The 15,756-nt window shown below is 43.8% G+C and overlaps 1 protein-coding gene across 1 annotated transcript in view; it reads left to right on the forward strand.

Annotated features, from left to right (window-relative positions):
- The window catches only part of LOC121282385 (acidic mammalian chitinase-like), a 65,057-nt gene extending 50,403 nt beyond the window's left edge, over positions 1 to 14,654 (forward strand). The window contains exons 9-11 of the mRNA XM_041196104.1: positions 703 to 819; positions 7,302 to 7,437; positions 14,266 to 14,654. Coding sequence (XP_041052038.1) covers positions 703 to 819; positions 7,302 to 7,437; positions 14,266 to 14,654 — 642 coding nt within the window. The remainder of the gene's footprint in view (positions 1 to 702; positions 820 to 7,301; positions 7,438 to 14,265) is intronic.
- Positions 14,655 to 15,756: the final 1,102 nt, after the last annotated feature.

A 15,756-nucleotide genomic window follows, 5' to 3' on the forward strand; every position in this document is an offset into this window, starting at 1 on the left:
TCCACCTCATTTCCTCATCTACCATTTCTGTTAACTTCTCAAAGAAGTCTATGAAGGTTGTAAAGCACTGTTGAAATCCAAATGTAAAATATTGCTGGAAATCACCAATAAAAACAGAAAACGCTGGAAATACGCAGCAGATTTGGCAGCATCTGTGGAGAAAGAAACAGAGTTACCGTTTGAGGTCTGTGACCTTTCATCAGGACCCAGAATCCAGGGAAACCTTAAAATTCCCACATTCCATACAAAGTTCTGATGAATGTTCTGTTGAAATCCATACTGGCCATTGCTAAATTTCTATTTATCTAAATAGGTGGAAAATTTTCCCTACCACAGATATGAAGCTAACTTTAATCACTCAAATTAGCTCAATCTCACTTTTTAAAAATAGGTTCTACATTGAACAGTCTCTAATGCTTCAGCACACATTTGCAGAAACCGGAAATATAGAGGTAGATTATAACTTTTAATGCCTGCGGTAATCTGGTAGGGCCTGGCACCTCTTTATAGAAAAAGGCTAACTGTTATTCCACTGAAGTAAACAATCTGCCCCATCAGATTACTTCCCAGTGAAGACAAATACCTTTATGTAATTTCAAATGTATCAGCGATTTTCTACTCAAAAGTTTTAATAATGCACAAATATGCAATTCTTCTCATGGCTCTTAATCATAAAACAATATCCAATCTTTCCATTGATAGATCTGTGACTTCTTGAAAAACGCTGAATCCAAAATTATTAAGGAACAGAAGGTCCCATATGCATCCAGTGGAAGGGTGTGGCTTGGATACGATGACTTGAACAGCTTTGAGGCCAAAGTACGGTTTGTGCATTCTGAGTTATTTGAATCTAAAGATTTTTGTTCTCTTGGATCAAATGTCGTAAAGTATTCCGTTATGTTTCTGCACATTGTTGCATCTTAAAACAGGAGTGTCAGCACTTTGTCTTCCCGGGCCACATAGGTGTATACTGCAGAGACTTGGAGGCAATAAATTACAAGATCACAAGACAGTTACAGATAAGCTCATTTTATTTGAACCTTCTATAGAAACCTTCTCCCATTGTAGCATCAAGTTGCTTCGGGAATAATCTACTGTATCCGGAGGTTTATTCCGCATGTTAATTACTCTTTGCATGAAAAATAATTTTTCAGTTTACATATATCTCAAATTGTTGATCTAACAGTTGTTAGAATTTATCCACTTTGAATTCAACATCGGATAAAGGCCGCAGTGCATTTTAAACCATCAAACCATAGAATTTAAGCAGGACAGACCAACAAGTAAGAAATATAAACACAAATAAGACCAAGTTGGCTGGGTTTTGTCAGGGCTGGGAAACTACATGTGGCTCCAAGGCTGCAATTAGACAAGCTGTGTTAAAAGTTAAGTAACACACCCATCACGTATGTTGTATGAGACACACTCACATCCGACCAGTCAAATATCTCATTCATAAAACTAGAACAATTTACAACCAAGCAATCTTATTTAAGACATGAGAAAAGAAGTCACTCATATCCTGCCAGTCTTGCTAGTCAGGCCTCTCCATGAAAGGAAGAACTGGGAATTCAGGCGCAGCAGCCAATCTGGAGATAAAGTGCATTAAGTAACAGCAGCTGTTTTCTAATTGACCACAGGATCTACCCATTTTGAGCACTTTGTCAAAGGCAGCACAAGATCATTTTTTATGCCCCACTCCAGTTAAGTTCTGTGGCCTTAAAGGGTCAGGCCAATTAAACACTATTACATTAGGGACAGAACATTTTTGTCAATTAAGTACTGGTGCACGTATTAGTAAAAAAAGTTCTGAAAAGTGAAATGTATAGCATGTTGTGCCACACTCCTGCTCTGCAGATTTTAAACTTTGAACAGTTATAAATTATATAACCTATAAGTTCTTTCATTGTTCCAACCTATTCTGCAAAATCAAGTTTTGGTAGCCACTTCATTGCACTCCTGGAAACCTAACAAGCCACATACAAACGTTTCCCCATAGATTTTTTAGTCAAAGGTTGGAAAATCTAGTACCATCCTTGTCAACAACAGTAAACAAAACTCTATTTAAATAAATTTTGAGATGCAACCATCACAAGTTAGCCATCACTATTCTACGTGCAAATTTGTGTTTATTTTTAACAACAGTACTTGAAGCTATTATGTCCAACATGCAGGGAACCTTTCCAACCAACACAAACGTTTTCCAAGTTGCATCACAGATTATATTTTAAATGTATAAAACTGATCAGGCCTCAAATTGATCTGAGGAGCAGCCAAAGAACAATTAATCTATAATTGTATCAGAATGGTACTGCATTTGGTCCTTGTAGCCTTAAGGGCATATATTAACATACACACGATTGCGCATTTGCAGTGGAATAATGCACTATTTTTGCAGGCACCAAAAATTGAATTTACAATGCAACAGGTAGGAAAGGCCATTAGATTTTCAGCTCAGCGCTCTCCTATCTGCAACTTAATTATCTTTCTCTCTTGCTGATGGTTTACTGAATAAGTTTCTTCCGTCACTGTTGTTACTGTTTTCATACTTGGAGGCTTGGAAAAGTTTACTACTTCAGTGACAGGAAGAGAAAAAAATGCTTCCTCCAACATCAGTACATTTCTTTCAATGGAGGGTCACCACCATCTTCCACCAATAAGGTAGCAACTTTTCCAAATCCACCAGGCTCACAAAGCTCAAAAAGTTAAAACTAACAGGACAAATGTTAGCCTGCAAGTGCGCAAATCGAAAATGATTCAAGCATGACTGGGTCTTCTCAAGCTAGAGAACCAGAGCTTCATGGTGAGATATGCCCACATGCCATTGTTAATTCCACTAAAAGGTTGCCAAAAAGTCTGAAAGATTGCTTCTATTCTTTCATGAGATGCAGGTGTTGCTGGCAAGGCCAGCATTTGTTACCCGTCCCTAATTGCCCTTGAGCTACTTTCTTGAACTGCTACAGTCCATGTGGTATAAGTACATCTACAGTGCTGTTAGGAAAGGAGTTCTAGGATTTTATTGTTATTCTTGCCCATCTACATGACCTATTTAAGCCTCTTGTACAATTGCATTTATTAATAGAGTTTGGTACCATTTACCAAAATCAAAGTACAAATGAAAATACTGCAGCAATGTTCTTTTCACTTGTTAATAATTACAAACCTGCTATTAACTATTTACAAATAAAACTATTCCAGTTTGAGATGCTGTGCAAGGTGAGTGGTCCATAATGGGCTTATCGTGCTTTATCATCTTCTAAACATATTTAAGTACTTCAGATGCAGAAATGCAATTGTGCAGTCCAGTTGCAGAGTATGCTTTTGTTGTGATTTTCCAGGAGCTGTAAGTTGTGCATTCTCTGGTTTATAATGGAATGCAATTCTCTTGATGAGACCTCATGCAGAAGTCAAAATCACAGATATCTATTATTCTCCCTACAGTAGGGAGAGGTTTTGAATTTCCCCATGAAAGCAACCATTATTTCCTAATTCAGAGTGTAGACAGGTTACCAGGTCACTTTCTCCTGCTATTTCTGTTCAAGTGACTGGGATCCCTTTCATTTCATCAAGAGGCATCTTCCCTTTCTCAGTGCTTAGGAAAACACATTCATAATCCACCAAAGTAACTTAAGTCTTCATTTGGCCTCTTCCCCTCCACTTTTTTTTCCTGGGATCTGAGGATGAAAAAGTACTCAGGGGTCCATTCACACCTCCCTACAGTTGGTTGGTCACAATACACTCCTTCATATTTAGGTATTTAGTTAAATGTTAGATATATGCAAAGAAGGAAAACACAGCCTGCATGTCCAGTGATCAAGGGTCAGAAGTAGGCAGCTCAAATCCCATTGCAAATGTGGATTGTGTACGCACTCAGGATATGCCCTTTTGCACAAGCTCAAGAAAGGGTGTAAAAGTATTTAGATTAGAACAATGACATTCTGCTGACAGCACAGCAACTGCCTGCGTTCCAATGCTGCAGCAAGCCCCCAAGTTCTGCCAGGTGAAGCTTTCATCCTCTGTTGAGAATAACTATCACCAATATAGCAATGACCCCAGGGCTTAAAAATGGGGCAGGGCTGAGGCATCACCAGAGGTGTAGTGCCTAATTTTGAAGTGCCGGAGCTCTAAGAAAGTGTGTTGACCATGACTTTTCTAAATCTACTATTACATTGTTTTTCTACGAATTAATCATTTGAATCCCCAAACATCAGTAAAACTAGGCATTTTAAGTGAAAAACATTAGTGCTTGTAGGCATTTTATTTTGAACCATGTGGTATTTTGAATCATTAGTCTTTAGCATAGCTGGAGTTTCATTATGCAACAGTTTAATTATTTAATTCTAGCCTATCTAAAATCATGAATTACAGAGAACTTTACTTACCTCTGACTGGGGGATGATATATAGAGAGTCCACTGCTTTTCTTGATTTAAATTAATGACGTGGACTTGGCTGTACAGGGCACAATTTCAAAATTTGAAGATGATGCAAGACTTGGAACTATTGTGAACTGTGAAGAGGATTGGGATAGACTTAAGAGGATATAGACATGCTAGTGGAAAGGACAGACACATGGCAGATGAAACTTAACGTAGATAAGTGTGAAGAGATACATTTTGATCAGAAGAATGAAGAGAGGTGACATAAAATGAAGGGTACAATTCTAAAGGAAATGCAGGAGCAGAGGGACCTGGGTTTATATGTGCAAAATCATTGATAGTGGCAGGGCAGATTGAGAAAGCAGTTAATAAATTATACTGAATCCTGGGTTTTATAAATAGGGGCACAAAGCACTAAATCAAGTAAGTTATGAATCTTCATAAAACATTGGTTCAGCCTCAATGGGAAGGATGTGAAGGTTTTGGAAAGGGTGCAGAAAAAATTAACAAGAATGGTTTCAAGGATGTGAGATTGGTGAAGCTCCTTGGAGAAGAGAAGGTTGAGAGGAAATTTGTTATACGTGTTCAAAATCATGAGGGGTCTGGTGAGCGTGAATGGGGAGAAACTGTTCCCATTGGCAGAAGGTCAAGAACCCTAAGGTGAATAACAAAAGAACCAGAGGCAACATCAGGAAAATCTTCCTTTTGCAACAAGTGGTTTGGATCTGGAATGCACTGCCTGAGCTTGTGATGGAGACAGATTCGACTGTGGTTTTCAAAGTGGAACTGAATAATTATCTGAAGAGAAGAGATTTTACAGGACTACAGGGAAAAGGTGGAGAAGTGGGACTAGCTGAGTTGCTATTGCAGAATGCTGATACAGAGACAATGGGTGGAATTGTCCCAGATCTGCACCAAGCACAGTTGTGGGTGTGAAAAATGACGTTTTACCCGCTGGCCGCAATTGTAGGTTTTCGCGTCATGTCGTCCCCTAACCACCTCATTAATTATGCAGCCACAGGAAACAAGCCACTTCGATGATGGCCGCCCGCCAAAGTGCCCGCCAGGCCGTTACCTCACCGCTTCCTCACACAGGGCGCCATATTTAAACTGCAGCCGCATGCACACTTCTCAATGATTGCAACCCAGGACGGCTCCAGTGAAGACATGGGCTCAAAGGCCAAGAAGGGTGCAGCGTCCCGATTCAGTGACGCATTCCAGGGACACCTTCTGGACATCGTGGAGGCCCACTGTGATGTCCTCTACACCTGCCTTGCCGCAAGAAGTTCATGCGTCTCACCAATACTGCTTGGGAGGTGGTGACGGAGGTGGTCAGTGCCAAAGCTGCACACGAGGTCAGCCATCCAGTGCAGAAAACTCCATGCTGCCAGAGTAAGGCAACCATCGTCACACTAAACTCACACACTCACAAGGCCATCACACATTCACTGGCAATTCACTCACTGTCAGCTCAAGGGACATCACCACTTACTCTCTCACAGACACCCTCACATCTTCATCTGGGCTCATCTCCTCTGGAGGCTGCCTCCTCAGCCCTCACCATCTTGAGGCCACTTGCACAGATCAACATGTATCCCCAGACACACCCTAGGATACTCCCCTTCCCCAGAGCAGCCCTCGCCTTGCAGCCTCTTCCCTCGCCTGAAGCCACTTCTCTCCCTTCCCCAAACAAGCCCTTGTGCTACAGTCATTGAAAAGCAACCCCCACCTTATAGCTAGTCTGGTAGGTAGAGGCCTGCCTGTGAGCCCCCCTTAAATTGATGTGGTGTTGCCTGCGAAGCCTGGCACTGATGACCGCGAGTGCTGCCCTGGTGGGCATCTGGAATTCACTGCCTAAGTTGATGGTTGAGGCTAAGATGCTCAACTTATTTAAAAGGTACCTGGATCAGCATCTGAAGTGCTGTAACCCACAAGGCTATGGACCATGTGTTGGAAAATGGGATTAAAATGAGCGGCTAGTGATGGGCTGAATGGCCTCTTTCTGCACCATAACTTTTCCATGGTTCTGTAGTAACTGAAGGTATAGTCTCTTCTGCTGTCTATCGGGGGTCACGTGATGTTCTTGGAGGCTCTGACCAATGAGCCTTAAGCATGGGTAATCCAGGGGACCGGGCTTCCTGATGAGAGTCCTGTTCGAACGTATAGCACCTGAAAAGCTCTCTGTAATAAAACTTCTGTTTCTTGTTGAAACCTGTCCACTCCGTCAAGTCATTACATTTGGGAACGAGGGTAAAATAGTTCCAATGCTGCAGCTCGCTTTGTTAACATGAGTACATCAAATCTTAATAAAAGAGAAGACTACTTGGCAGTCATGCCACTCTTCCAACAGCCAACTATTCCACCTCTGATTAACGTCGAACCATCAACTCCTGAGGTGACAGATCGATCTAGAATAGACATGCCCGATGTCTCTGTTGAGTTGCCTAACCCAGAACTGCCACTTTCTAATGATGTATCTTGTGTTGATGTTGATACTCACTCTATGTTGATCCTGTGGAGGAACTTCAAGTGGTAGAGCTCTACCGCTCGAACCGAATTAGGTTAGCATCTCAGAGACTTAGGCCGGGATTTTCCGACCCTATTGGGGGTGGGACCCAACGCGGGCGAGGTGGCGCCCCAGCCAGAAGTCCATTGACTTGAGGCAGGACCGGAAAATCGCGGTAGTGGGCGGGTGCTGAAAATCCCACCAGCGATCTTTAATCACCCGAAGTTGTATGTATGTATGTGTTGCTCTCTGTAAATAGAAACTGTAAAAAATTAAAGGGGGAGGAAATGTAGTAAGTGAAGGTACAGCCTCTCCTGTCCACTTCATCAAGTCCTTACAGGTTCTATGCAGCAGGATCTACGAAAGTTATTGATGAACAGAAATTAAAACATTTCCATTGTTAATTTGTCACTGTAGGTCCAGTGGATGAAAGATAACAAATACGGAGGTGCCTTCGTGTGGTCAATAGACCTGGATGATTTGCATGGTCATTGCAAACAAGGAGTACTTCCTCTAACAACCAAATTGCATAAACTTCTTGAAATAAATCCAGGTAAAACATTTACCATTACCATCGGTAAATGAAGTAATAGTATTGCATCAAGCTAATCTTACTATATTGGGATTACTATCAATTAAAAGGCCACTTAAGGCCATTAAAAAGGCAATTGACCAAGATTTCACGTTGCCCATGCAATTTCGCACTCTTCAGCAAAACGGGCAGGTGGGCAACAGACATTTTGCAAAACCTCATCCAAGGGTGCGATAAAAAGGGTCTGCAGCATTACAATAGTAAGGTAGGGTTATTAAATGTATTGTTGCATTCTAGTGCAGTTTTGAAAATCAACCACATTTTTGAAGGTATTGGTAACTAAATTATTAGTGATGGAAAGGTCATGATAATGTTGCTTACATAAAATCAAGTTGAGATATGTTATTAGTTATTAACTATAAATCCTCTTTCAAATGTGTTTCTAGACATTAAATTATTATAAACCTTCAAATGCTCCTTCAAGGAATGATAAGTTTCTGGGACTGAATTTTATGCTGATTGGGTGGGCGTAGGCCCAACCTGATTGGGCGCAAAATCGTGCGAGTGTCCCAACGCCATTCCACACTCGCACGATATTTCGGTCAGCAGACACGTGTTGGTGTCGGAGCCGCGCCCGCTATCAATTAAAAGGCCAATTAAGGCCATTAAAAAGGCAATTGACCAAGATTTCACATTGCCCATGCGATTTCGCACTCTTCAGCAAAACGGGCAGGCGGGCAACAGACATTTTGCAAAACCTCATCCAAGGGTGGGATAAAAAGGGTCTGCAGCATTGCCATAGTGAGAAATGAGGAGTTTTGGAGATAGCTTGCTGCTGGTTGCTCTTTGGTACTTGGCAGCTTCATCTCTGTTCATTGTTAGCATTTCCAAGCTGCTTGCGAGGACTCATTGGTGTCTCCAAGGCCCCCAGAGGGGGCGGAACGTTCCAGATATCAGACAGCCTTCTATAACCCTGGGGATTGTGCTCTCCACTGGTGGCACCTCCTCCGAGGATGAAGAGAGGGGCAAAAGGGAGAGGAGACCAGGTGTCCCTAGGCAGCTTCCAGGGGAGTGACCTCTGGGAGGAGAGGCGCAGGCACAAGGGGCGCAGGGCCAGCAGGTAGCTCAAGGCAGAAGGGGCCACAGAAGATGCCGCTATCCTCCTGCCAGTTTTTTTTAACAGGTGGTGATACAGCTACCTCAACATGTCAGAGTTGCAATGCCGAAGGAGGGTCCCCCTCTTGAGAGAGACTGTGACCTCCATTAGTCAGATGATTTGGCCTGAGATCACCCCCAACTGTGTGGGTGGACACCCCATGCCAGTGGCTCTGAAGGTCACAGTGACCCTCAACTTCTATGCCTCCAGTACTTTCCAAGGGTCAATGGGGGGTCTCTTTTAGCAGGTGACAGAAGCTTTTTTCAGGAGGGTAATGATATTTATTCATTTCCATGTGGATGGGGCCAGCCAGGCTGAGTAAGTCAGAGGGTTTGCAGTGATTGCTGTGTTCCCCCACATCCAGGGTACAATTGACTGCACACGTGCTCAACAAGGCGCCAGCGGGTCAGCTGGGTACCTTCGTCAACAGGAATGGATTCCACTCCATGAATGTGCAGATAGTTTGTGACCACAAGACACGTTTTCTGCAAGTTTGTGCAAGGTAGCCTGGCAGCTCCCATGACGCTTACACTCTCAGACACTCCCAGGTGCCAAGAGTGTTCAGTGCTCCAGCTCGGCTGGATCTGGATGGATGGCCACGGGGTGACAAGGGCTATCCATTGAAAAGGCAGCTTATGACACCTCTCCACCACCTAAGAGCAAAGGCAGAGCAGAGTTATAATAGGAGTCATGCCTCCACAAGGGCAGTGATAGAGAGGACCATAGGTGTTCTGAAGATGCACTTCCGATGCCTGCACCATTCAGGGGGAGCACCCAGAGTGAGTGTCACTAATCGTGGTTGCATGCTGCGCTCTCCACAACCTGGGACTGGCAAGGGGTGACCCACTGGAGGAAGAGGATCTTGACTCAGCTCCACAGGCCATAAAGAGTGTACCCTGTAGTGAGTCAGAAGAGGAGTACAGTGAGGAGAACACTGAGGGTGTGGAGGCAGACCTCTGTAACCTTCAGGCAGGCTGGGACACCTTGATCCAATGCTCCTTCAACTAGGCTGCCAAAGATCTGCTCCCACCTCATGCCAGGGCTGCTGCCTCCATCCAGGATGACTGAAATGCTTCTGTCATGTGAACCCAAAGTCCACTCAATGTCTGTGCAATAAAGCTTAGAGCCATTCACGTCCAGCATTACATACTGGCGTATCCTGCATCAAAAGTGAGGCATAATCAGGCCTTCACATCAACAGCAAATTTATTAGTATTTGTCACATTCAAATCACAACAGTAGACATATAAACCAAACATAACCGAACAGAGGGTCACCCATGTACAGTCCCTCTTGTGCTCATGGTGCCTTAAACTTACGTTTGTGAGTGCTATGTCTTGGTGCAGCCCTTCCCCACACCGTTGCTGGCAGCGGCATTGGAGGCGGCCTGCTGACTCTGCTGTCTTGATGATCTTTGCAGTCGTCCTCTGGTCAGTGGAGCCTGTGCTGGCCCTGCCTGGGAGGGAGTGGCCAGTGCCACGGCTGGCATCTCCCGGTCATCGCAGCCTCATCAGATGGCATGGTCACTGGCAGAGGGGCTGAGGAGCTGCTGCCATCATCCAGAGCACCCTGAAAGAGCCCGCAGACACGACAAGCGGGCCATGCGCCAATGTGAGGTCGCTCTGGACCTCCCTGCTCGCCATTGATGGATGGGCATCGAGCTGGGATACTGGGTTCCTTATCCATCTCGCACACTGGCACTGACCATCTGAGGTCAGTGCCTGTGTGAGGGCTTGCATGTTCCAGCGCAACCCCAGGAACCCCGATTCTGTCCCTGGAGCTGCCTCTCCATGAGAGTCGCCACTCTCTCAATGGAAGAGCCAATGCGCCTGGCTATGAGGGTCAATGCAGTGCTGATGCTCTGCATGGGCTCCTCAACAACACAGACCATTGCACGCATACCCTCATGGATCTCTGCCAGAGCCTCCCGCACATCCTGCTGGACATCCAGCATCTGCCGCTTAATGGATGACTCCAGAGGCTCAACATCTGCCTTCGACCCAGCATCGTCCTGGTCTTCAGCAGTCCTCTGACTGCCGGTCCCTTGGGCACTCTCTGCCTCTGCCTGCACCTCAAGCGAGTGTGATGTGCCCTCACCAATGTGCACGGACAATGTAGCCGACAATCTAATGCCCACCGAGGCGCTAGTATCTGCGCTGATGCCTGGTTCAGAGTGTGGGTGTGACACAGGTGCAGATGAAACCCGGCGGACCTCTGGTGTTAGGGTGGCCATTCTGAGTGCTGAGAAGGAGTGTGTGTTGGGGCGAATCTAAGGGATAAGAAGGACATGTAATTGGCTAAAGTACCCTGGTGAGACAATGGAGATCTGAATCACGGTGCCATCGTCTTTCAATGACCAATGGGGATTCCAGGTTTGAGGCCCCCATCAGTTAAGAGACTACACTAGAATGGTTGCACAAGTCGAAACTCTCACTTCTGTGCACTGCGCTCTTACCTTCATCTAACACCCCTGCCTCTCCATGACCGGTTGCACGGGGAGCATGCTGGCTCTCCAGCTCCAGGGAGTCCTGCTCAAACCTGGTCAGCAGCAGCACGTTGGGCGGGTCTCCGCCTGTCCGTGACCTCTACAACTGGTAATGGCTCATCTCCTGAAAGGATAGAGGAGCATTGATTAGTCCACTCCCTACCTGCAGCGACATTGCAGCCTGGCCAACCCCACCTGAGGAACACCTGGCAGGGCACATCCGAGTCATGGCCCTCAAGCCGAAAGGCAAAGTCTAAGTAGCCAGGGCTCACCCCCCTTGGTGAGCTTCGGTGTCATTTACAGTTGGCACTCAGACTGTAACACCCCTGAGCCAGCCCTCAACACTTCACCACACTGATCCATGCCAACATGATGCTCACCCTTCTTGAGCACAGCAGGTCATTGAACCTCTTGCGGCACTGCACCCACGTGCGCCACACAACATCATGACTGCGGATCTGTACTGCCACCTCCTCCCAAGCTCTTTTCGTTAGGTGTGGTGGCCTCCTCCTTCCATCCCTTGGTATAAGGATGTCCCACCTGATAGCCACCTCCTCCAGGAGGACCGCAAGGCACTCGATAGAAAAGCAGGGGGCCAAGTGCCCACCCGGCCTGCCCTCCCACCTGGCATCTCCAGCCGCTGCCGAAGTCATAGGTACTGTCTCCGCAACGTAAACTGTATGCTTCTTCAGCAGCAGCCTTCAAGGGGCTGCCTGTGCCATTTTTAAACTGGCCGTCATTAGGCCCGGCAGCCAACAGGACTCCGCCCCCACCCCCACGCCGCGCTTTCTGACCATTGGGAAGCCGTGTTTCAAGCTGAGCGGGCCCTAATTGGCCAGCCAGAGTGAAATCGCAGTCATCAGCCAATCACGGTCGGAGGCCTGTTTCTCAGCCACTCCCAGGACCACCAATCACGCCTGTGAGCTGAAAATTCAGCCCCTGGGCTTGATTCAGGATGCCCATCAATCTACATCTAATGTGTAGAACTTTTTTTTTTGTTGTTTAACTGCCTGTTTTCAGTTTAAGACATCAACAACGTTGCTACCTAAACATATACATTAGACTGATAAGGTTTCCTGAAAAACACGAAGGCCACTTGGACTCTTTGCTTGCCCGCCAACCTTAAGGTTCGACAATTACTGTAATTGGTTTCTTAATTGCCTTAACAGGCCTTTGACAGTTCGGTGGGCGTGCAGCTGCCTCCAGCGCACCCCCGCTTAACAGAAGATCTGAATGATGCGCGGTGAGTATAAGCTTGAGTACCACAGAAACAATTAATATGTCCTTAATCACTGATCTGGACTTACTGGAATTAAAGTCGGAATAGTTAATCTTGAATCGGATAATGGAAAAAAGTTATTCAAATGCAAAATACTGCAGATTTTGAAAGAAAAACAGAAAATATGGGAAATACCCAGCATTTCTGCCAATATTTGTGGAAAGAAAAACAGAGATAGCATTTCAGGTCTGTGACTTTTCATTAGAACCCTGCCTACTGAATAACTCTTATTGGTATTTTACCAACTCGTTGAGCCTATTTGAACACAAGAGAATTGCATTCTGTAGCACTTTGTATCTGTAAGGAACACCTCAAAGCATTTCACATGCAATTGGCTATTTAAACTTTGACTCACGTAGGCAAAGGTGGTACTCAGTTTGTGCACAGAAAGATCACAGAACTACAATCCGATAAAGAACTAATTAAGTATGATGGTTTTAGTTGAGGGAGAGCCAGTTGGCCTATACAAGGAAAACATTTCCTTTTTGAATAGTATTAAGTCCACCTATACCACTGTTAGGTGAGGCATATATGGAGCCCACCTCCTCTCTAATTAGGGCACTTACATTTCAAAATAGCGTTGCACGAGCGGATTTCATCCAGGCATCGGATTCCTGACCCTGCTTTGAAAACCTGACTCAAGGTCTAAGTTGCATTTCTCAATTAAAGGATAACAACGTACTAATTTCTCAGCAATACACCGGAATATGAGCCAAGCTCAAGCCCGATTCTGTCACTTCCAGATGCATGTTGTGATTAACAAGGCTGCCTTGTTCAGAGGCTGCAGTTAGGAGTGTTGGTAATTCTGCCATTTAATCCCACTAGTTGCTGCTATAATTGCTATTCTAATCACTATTCTATATCCAGGTAGAAGATAGAAAAATTTAAAAGCTGGTGTATGCATTGGTTTATATTAGTTTTCTCAATCCTTGAATTTATGAGTTAGAAGTTTCCTTTTTTGGAGTTAGGCAAGCATTTGAAAATGGATACAATTTGACAAGCTTTGAATGTATTTATTTTGATTTTATAGTAGTAAATAATATTTATATAATGAGATATATTTTACAGACACTTTGCATATGCAGTAAACTAAAACATTTTCAGGTTCCACAAATTGCCCTGTTTTTAACTGCATTTTTAAAAGCAAATATGTGTTATCTGAGAACTATAATTGAAGTGCTTTGTGGTCAAAGCTGTTCCAGGGCAGTTCATTATGAGAAAGCAGAAGTGTTATCTCAAGTATTTATTTCAAAGCTAATTGGCCATTAGCCTCATTGCAATTTATGGATATTACTGCATGCAGAATGACTACCATATTGATCTAGATTGCCAACATGCTTCATTGTAGTTTACTGCATATGATGCAAAGTGTCTGTAAAATATATCTCATTATATAAATATTATTTACTACTATAAAATCAAAATACATACATTCAAAACTTGTCAAATTGTATCCATTTTCAAATGCTTGCCTAACTTCAGAGAAGAAAACTTCTAACTCATAAATTCAAGGATTGAGAAAACCAATATAAACCAGTGCATACACCAGCTTTTAAATTTCTCAGTCTTCTACCTGAATGTAGAATAGTGATTATAATGGCAATTATAGCAGCAACCAATGGGATTAAAGGACTGAATTTCCAACACTCCTAACTGGAGCCTCTGAAGTCTTACTTCAACCATTGGTCACAGTTGCAGGTTCTTGTAAAGTCTTATAGAGCAGAATCCAAAATTGAAACATTTTTTGTCACTGTTCAAAAGCATAAATGCAGAAATTGACCAGAGAAGAGTTCAGGAAAATGATCTTCTTCCTTCTAACCAGCGTCTGACTACACCATTCCATCTAACTGCCACAGTAATAGAATTTCTATTTAATGGAAACAATCTGATTTTGGTGAATTTAAATGCTATCACATTTTTCTTTTTCAGGCTGTGCAAAACCAAATGTGAGCAGTAACTTGGAGAGTAACAATGGAAGAGTAAATGAGGGTCTTGATCAGGGATGGTGCACCAATAAAAAGATTGGTATTCACACTGACCCAACAGATTCATCCAAATTCTACCGCTGTGCTGTGATAACTATTCATGAACGCTGTGTTGAGAAGCAGGTCTTTGATCAAGATTGCATGTGTTGTACACAGCCTCGATTTATGGGTCCTCAAGGACCAAACTGGTGTTCCAATAAACTTGATGGATTTTACGCTGACCAAAAAAATGTTTCAAAATTCTATATTTGTGTTCAGCGCCAAACCTTCTGGAGGGACTGTCCCAAGGGCCTGTTGTTTCACAAAACATGCAAATGCTGCAAGTGGCCATAACCCGGAGGCAAGGTTAAATGATCATAAGCGTTCTTCAAAAATATTTTCCAAAAACACAACAAACTATTTTCAAATTTAATTTCTATTTCCACCTTTTGCCTCCTATATTATTAGTACATCAGTAAAATCAGAATCTAGCGCATAAATATATCAATTAGCTACAGCAATGGCATGAATCTCAAACATTCCATGCACTTTGCTTTGTCTTAAGATGTCAGAGTAACAGAACGACCAATCATTCATTATTTGTAGCCTCATTGTATTGTACCCTAATATTACTAAGCATTAGCAATGAGCTTCAGTTTCCATCACAGACTAATACTTTGATTTTTTTTTGTGGTCCAATTCTGACTAAGGAATTATGAAAACACAAACACAAACTCAAATTTGACCCGATGAATGTTAAATTTAAAATCCTTCACTGTAATGAATAAAATAAAATCTTACTGCAAACTGTGGTGAGAATTTCTTTTCTGCACCTTTTTAGTAAATTTACTGGTGGATCATCTCAGCACTGCCAATGATAAAAACTCTGTGGTATTGGTCTTTTTTATACCTCCTTCTTTCCACCCCCTTCTGTTTGTATCTTCTTTCCTCTCTCTCCACACTCAACCACCACCAACCCCCCCCCCACCCAACTCGCTTGCTCTGCATTTCTGCTTCTCCTTCTTATCTTTTTCTCTTCCTCTTTTGCTGGGTTGTGTACGATGCAGCAGGGCAGGGACAGCCGTTGTGGTTGTGGTTTCAGAGCATGAGCAACAGGAGGAATCTAGCCAGTGCTGCGTGCTGCTATGCAATGAGTTTCAGGTCATGAGTTTGGGAAGAGATCAAGGCTGTAGGTCCACACTAATGAGCAGTGAACATCAGGGAGGGAAAGGTGAAAGGCAGGAGGTTGCAAGCACATGGAGTGCTTAGGGTGAGAAGGAATTATAGGCTAGTTAGCTTACCTTTGGTTGTGGGCAAATTATTGAAATCAATTCAGAGGGACAGTATAAACCTTCATTTAGAAAGGTATAGATTAATCAAAGAGATTCAGCATGGATTTGTTCAGGGAAGACCATGGCTGGGATTTTCTGGCCCGGCCATGGCTGGACCCGCCACA

The sequence above is a fragment of the Carcharodon carcharias genome, chromosome 9 (assembly GCF_017639515.1).
Source record: "Carcharodon carcharias isolate sCarCar2 chromosome 9, sCarCar2.pri, whole genome shotgun sequence".
Taxonomy (NCBI): Eukaryota; Metazoa; Chordata; class Chondrichthyes; order Lamniformes; family Lamnidae; genus Carcharodon; species Carcharodon carcharias.